This window comes from Rissa tridactyla, chromosome 10 (genome assembly GCF_028500815.1).
Source record: "Rissa tridactyla isolate bRisTri1 chromosome 10, bRisTri1.patW.cur.20221130, whole genome shotgun sequence".
NCBI classification, from domain to species: Eukaryota; Metazoa; Chordata; class Aves; order Charadriiformes; family Laridae; genus Rissa; species Rissa tridactyla.
The window spans coordinates 11,740,898-11,747,409 of record NC_071475.1 but is presented as its reverse complement, the minus strand read 5'-3'; the positions used below and the strand labels follow the sequence as shown (position 1 = coordinate 11,747,409).

At 53.5% G+C, this 6,512-nt stretch overlaps 1 protein-coding gene across 1 annotated transcript; it reads right to left on the bottom strand.

The window, feature by feature from the left end:
• Window positions 1-497: 497 nt before the first annotated feature.
• Window positions 498-3,098, bottom strand: GPR27 (G protein-coupled receptor 27). The gene has a single exon (XM_054216732.1). The coding sequence runs from the start codon at window positions 3,000-3,002 to the stop codon at window positions 1,860-1,862; it is 1,143 nt and encodes a 380-aa protein (XP_054072707.1). The 5' UTR covers window positions 3,003-3,098; the 3' UTR covers window positions 498-1,859.
• Window positions 3,099-6,512: the final 3,414 nt, after the last annotated feature.

Here is a 6,512-nt window from a genome sequence, read left to right as displayed (position 1 = left end):
CGGGCAGTATCACTACAGCTCCATCTTCCTCCTGCCTGCCTTCTCGGCCGCTATGCCGAAAGCTCAAACTGCAAACTTCTCCTTATGCATGCGCTTCAAGAAATGTTGCCTCTCTGGTGTTCAGATCTGATTTGGGGTTAGAAACCAAGACATAAAACCAAACCAGAAGCCTCACATTTCATTCCCTGCCTCCATCTGAAGCTGCCACCTCAGCCCTCTTCTGATCTGTCACACGTCTCCTCGGTGCTCACTTCTGTCAGGACAACCATTTCTCAGTTGATGCCTAACAACTTTGCACTACTCTACAGAAATACTCTTAGCACAGACACGGATTTCTTCACGGAAATGGAGCTTTTCTCTGCCACCTTGCGTGTGACTTGCTCCAGCACTGCTATCATCTGTGTTTGATAAATGTTATGTGATGCATCGGAAAGAAAGCACGGCAGGGACAGCTTCCTCTGAGATGGCTAAAAAGTTGTGTCAGGATCTTGCCATCAGACTGCCGGTTAAAATAGTTTCAGAGAAGTTTTTTTTGTAGGACAATAAAGCAGGTTAAAATGCCACACTTAATAAACGTAGATTACCCATTAAGAATATAGTTTAGAAATGAGTACAGTATTAACCAAGCCACCATGCTAAAAAACTGCTTTGACAACTAAAATTAGCGATCCACAATTACGCACTTTTCTATCATTAACAGAGGAGCGATTAGCTAAAGCAGAAATTTGCTTTCAGTAGACACACAGAATTGTGCTATTTAAACCTGTTGCCCATCATGAACTTAAGTCTTCTTAAAAAATAGCTTTAGTCACTTTTATTGGTATAAACACCTAAATTGAGATCTGACAGCAAATAAGGATTGTGCTTGTCCATAATAACCTCAGCTGTGAAATCTACTCAGACACAAGACATACAACCTTCCACATACACAAGTTATTTGCCAGCAAAGCAGAATGCTGCCATTCTGAAACAATTACATACAGTAAAGGTTTTCAATATTTTATTAAAGAAAACAGTCAAAATGTACAAGTATTACCCAGGTTTGTAGATAACTTCCTATAAAGGCAGTAAAATATGAATTTCAATCTAGGTTTTAAAAACTGCTATAGTTGATTATTTTTAAAGTTGGTATTTTAAAATCACGTTTCACAAATAGTTCTGAAATATTACCAAATGAATAGTGCAACAAGAAAATTGAAATTAGTTCTACACTGTTTGCATGTCAAGCAAAAGTTATAAGTAACTGCTTCAAATACTCAAAACCATTTAAGAATGAATGAACCCAACAGCTCCCACCAAAAACTGACTTCTGACCACATTAGGAACATCCTCTTCTTGTTCTTCACTTAAAATCAAATAATAATAAAACAACACCTCTTGAGGTCATCAAAAATAACTTTAGTATAAAATTGTCTCGGCCCTTATCAAATATTACATGAGTAAAATTGTTAAGCCTTTATCAAAACAGACAGGAATAGGGAAAGAAAAAAAAAAAAAAGTCATGGCCTTAATCCGTATCTGTTGGAATCATGTCTAGAAACGTTAGAAGCAAGACCAGAAACTTGGAGCCCTGTTTAGTTTTTAAAAACCACACAATCACAAAGAAAAACAGCTTCTTACTGCCTAAGGTTTGGGGGTGTTCTGCTCAAGTACCTGTTCCCATAGACAGCAACCTTTTATGTTCTGAAGAGAGCATAAGCAAAATATAGAAAAATAAATAAAATAGCTTCTTACAGCCTAAGGTTTGGGTGCTGGGTGGCGGTTTATTATGTCCCCCACAGGTCACACTCTCTTGAGATCATATGCAGAAACATGGAAAATGATATCCATCTTTCTTTTTCAGAAAGAGAAAAGCCCCCCTACATCCCAAAGCTCTTGAGATCGCAAAGGATGGTGCCCTGGGTGCTCTGGATGCTTTGGCAGCATGGGAAGTGGGCTCGGAGACAGACCCTGAGCTCCTTGTTGAAGATGAAGCAGAGGATGGGGTTGACCCCTGCCTGGGCAAAAGTCATCCAGACGGAGGTGGTCAGGTAGACCTGGGGGATGGAGCTGGCCTTAATGAAGACCCGCAGGTAGCAGGCCACAATGTAGGGGGACCAGAGGAGCAGGAAGAGCAAGGTGATCATGTAGAACATCTTGCAGAGCCTTTTCTCCATCTTAAACTCCTCCAGCACCAGCAGCCTCTTGATCTGGCTGTGGGTGGCCTGCCTTATGCCCACGAGGGTGGGTGGTGTGGGCCCCCTGCCAAAGCCAGCCGTCCAGTTTGCAGCTGCTTGGCCGGTGGCTCCCGGCCCGTGGAAGGTCCAATTCTGGCTGATGGCCGGTACCAGCTGGGCCGGCTTCATCTTGCGGTGGCCGTGGATGAAGAAGAGCAGCTTGATGTAGACCAGGTGGGTGGCGGCGATGACAGCCGCCAGCATGAGCATGAAGCCCAGCGTGTCATTGGCCTTGACGTAGCGGTGCTCGAAGATGCACTGCTCCTCCTCCCGGATGAACTTGTAGGTGCCCACGTCGAAAACTGGGGGGAAGGCCATGGCCATGGAGAGGGTCCACACCATGCACACCACAGCCAGGCAGGTCCAGCCCGTCATGCGCTTGGCGTAGAAGCGGTGGTGGGCGATGGCCATATAGCGCGTGACCCCCACGCAGAAGAGCAGGAAGGCGGCGTGGAAGCAGAAGAGCACGGCCAGGAAGGCCAGCACCTTGCAGCTGAGGGGCCCGTGGGGCCAGGCGGCCCCACTGCGCACCGACAGCATGACGAAGGGGAAGCAGGCCAGCGAGCGGAGCCCGTCGGCCAGGCAGAGGTCCAGCAGCAGGTAGTACGGGGCGCGGTGCAGGTGCCGGTCCTTGAGGATGAGCCAGGCGAAGAGCACGTTGCCCGCCAGGCTCACGCAGAGGATCAAGCCCAGGGTGGCCAGCTTCAGCCCGGAGGCGCTCAGCAGGCCGCCGGCGCTGGGCAGGTGCGGGCTGCTGCTGCTCCCCAGCTCGCTGCTGTTCGCCATCGGTCCTTCCTCCTCCTCCTCCTCCTCCTCCTCCTCGGCGGCGCCGCGCAGGCAGGGCCGGGGTCTCAGCGCCGCGGCAGCGCGCCGGGGCCGAGGGCCGCGCCGCCCGCCGCCCCCATGCCCGCCGCCGCCGTCCCCCCCCCGCCGCCGCCGCCCCGGCGCCGCGGGGCGCTGCCGCCGCGCTCCCCGCGGGCCATGCGGCTCTCCCGCTCCGCGGCCGCGCTAGGGCCGCGCCCGGCGCCGCCGCCGCCCCATCGAAGATGGGGGATGCGCTGGGGGCGAGGCGCGGAGCGGCGCGGAGCCGCCCGCCCCCCCCTTACCGCCGGCGAGCTGCCGCTGCTCCTCCGCGCCGGGCGAGGGGCCGGCCGAGCCTGCGCACAGCGGCGGCGGCTCTGCCCACCTCCCGCCGAGGACAATGGGGTAAATCCCCCTCCCTCCCTTCTTCCCTTCCCTCCTCCTCCTCCTCCTTCCCTCCGCCCTGCCTCCGCCCCCCGCGCAGCCCGGCCCCTGCGGAGCGCGGGGCTGAGTCAGGCGCGCAGCGGCGCGGAGCGGCGCGGAGGTCCCGCTGCCGCAGCGGGGCGCGGAGAGGAGCGGGGGGATGGTGGTGGGGTGCCGAGGTGGGGCTCGGAGGCATCCGGGGTGAGGGCGGCATCCCTGCGGCGGTGGGGTGGGATGGGATGCGATGAGATGGGATAGGATGAGGTGCGGTGGGATGGGGTGGGTTGAGGTGGGGTGGGGTGGGACGGGGTGCCGTGACTGGCCACTGCTGCCATTCGACTTCGGTGTGGCCTCAGAGAGCCCCCATGTCCCCTTCTGGAGGCGGAGCAGTGAAGCTGTTCGTAGCTTATGGAGCTGCTGTATGTATGCGTGACACAGGTGTGTATATGCCCATGCGCACACCTGTTCATACCTACCACATATATGTATCAGTCCAATACATTAGCGATATACCTGTGTCACAGTCACCAGTGTGCTTTTGCTTGACTTGGTCTAGCAAACGCCAATTTGTTTGCGAACTGGGGGGGCAAGTCCAGTAGCACCTGTTGCAGTGGAGTGTCCAGGCGTGTGGTCCCTTGCTGGGCAGGGAGGTTTGCAGGGGAAGGAGGTTTGTGGCAAGCTCACGTGGCAAATGTTTGAGTGTCAACATGGAGGAAAAGCTGCCTCTGCAAGTTGTGAGCCTGCCATGTGGGGTCTGACTGGGGTTCCAAAGAAGGCAGAACAGGAGGGGAGATGGCAAAATGTCCCCAACCCACATGGCTGCTTTCAGTGTTTCTGCGTTGTGCAGGCTTTACCGGATCCCAGGCTCAGTTACACAGGACTCATGGAGGGCTGGGCAGGTTTTTGTGAGCTGGGTAAAAACCTTTGGCCAGACTAGCACAGAGCTGCTGCTGCTGCACCCATACTGCTGGTGTGGGTTTATAACGGGCAGTTTAATTAATGTAGGCCAGGGAGACGCAGATCCTTGTCCTCTGTCTCCCACTTTGCCATCCTTGTGTATGTAGGGCAAGGCCTCGCTGTGTGCTTGTAAGGCATGCACCATCACACGGCCCTGGGCTCGCTGGAGGTGCTAATGCAATTAGCGTACTATTACTGGGTTTCCTTCGTGGCCTCTTGTGAAGGACATGTCTGAAATCCTTTTTGAGCATTCTATTAAAAACCATCAGTAAATTCAGCGTTATTCCAGAAATGATAGCAATTAAATTGTCTGCATTGGCCCCAAAAGCAGATGTCGGTGGAGCGGCTTTTGAGTGGATCTTGCTGGCTGGTTTCAGAAAGTCTCACTGGAAGTGGTGGGGGCCAGGCACCGACCTTGATCGTGCCACCAGACCTCCAGAACAGCTCTGCTGAACTCCTGGCATTTAAATGGTGGTGGAAACAAAATCAGACTTTTGGCCCAAAGATGTGTTGAGGGCAATCGGTATTGCACGCAGGAATTCGTTTGCCTGTGGATTTGCTTTGTATCTGTTATTTATTGCTAGTGTTAGGAGAGTAAAGAAATCCTGAGGAGGGGAGAAAAAAGAAGTAGCAGATAATTGAGGCTGCTTTTTGCTTCCTACCAGCACATCTGAGCTGTTTTCAGTTGTTAGGTTTCTCATTTGCACCGAAGTTCTACTGTGACAGAGAATTGCCCACGGGTTGTTCAGTGCTTTGTGCAATTTTCAAGGCATTTCTCACGTTCGCACAGTGACTTGAGCGCCGGGTGCGCGGTGTCCCCTCGCCAGCCCCGGCAGCGACGTCAGGAGCGGTGTCTCTCTGGAGGGGACACCGTGTACCTCGCTTGCCCCCGGAGCAACACGGGATGGCGTTAACAAGCTCTGCCGGGTAGGGTGCCAGCAGCCAAAGCGCTTTGCCAAGCACGAGTACGAGGATCGGTTGTCCTTGGGGGCGCCTGGCTTTTCGGAGGAGACCTTATGGCCCGTGTTAGCTCTCTGATCTCTGCCATCAAGTGAGCAAAAGGGAACAACACACCTGCTTCCCTCCTCCGCGCCTGCGGGTAGGGTTTCTCCTCTCCCTGAATGCTCGCCAGCGCAGCTGAGCTGGCTCAGGAGCCGCCGTAATTCACTGCTATCTTGCCAGGCCAGCAGCAAATTGCTAGCTCATCTTTCTCCCACCTGTAGCGAGGAGAGAACCGGCAGGGAATGGTGTTTTTCATCCATCTTCCCAGGCCTGATGGGGCTGCTATGTAGTGCTACAGGCAGTGTGAGCCAGGAATTTGGGGCCAGCTTCCTTGCGGGGCTGGCTGAGAGGTGCGATGCTAAAGGACCAGCCAAAAGGGACGGGGAAATGCAGGGCAGGCGGGGTCAGGGGGGGTAACAGCCTGCATGTGAGCAGGCTCCTCGCCTCCCACAGGGACTGACATGGGGTTAGACCCGCCAGGATAACTCTGCCTGCTGCTTACACCCCAGCCCTTGTTCTGATCTCCCTGCCGGGGAAGAGCCCCCCCACCCCATCCAGGTGCCGCGTCAGGCAGGGCAATGCCTGCATCTCAGGGTGCTTCACCTTGTCTTTGCATCAGGCCCAGCAGGTTCAACCAAGTTCCTTGCCCAGGCTCAGTCTCAGTTTGGGCATTAGGACAGTGCCACCTTTACAGTGTTTGACTAAAAAATGAGAAAGAGGGTATTTTGTAACCCCTCTGCTGTTACGGAGCTGCTCTGGGAGCTCTTCCAGCCCACAGGGACTGTGGTGCCCAGGGAGATGTCCACCGTTAAGATGTACTGGGTGTATGTTGATTTGGGCATAGCCGGACAAAAGCCAGATCCATCGCAGCCGTCACGGGGAACAGGTAATTTCCAGAGATTGTAATGAGCGTGTTAAGCTATTTCCCTTTCTTACTTCAATCACTTTCACAAAATGAGTTTAATGAAGAGCTATTCTGTGCTTACAAAATGGTGCTGCACAAGCTAGATGGATTCCTCTGACCTTTCAGTGTGCTTTACTTGAATTGGCTGCCTCTTCATGTTCTCCGCTCGCTGCCTCAAACAGCAAAGACAGCTGAAATACCGACTCTTA

Bases quoted from the DNA above. Each gene is read 5' to 3' on its own strand.
- GPR27 (XM_054216732.1), bottom strand. From the start codon at position 3,002: ATGGCGAACAGCAGCGAGCTGGGGAGCAGCAGCAGCCCGCACCTGCCC.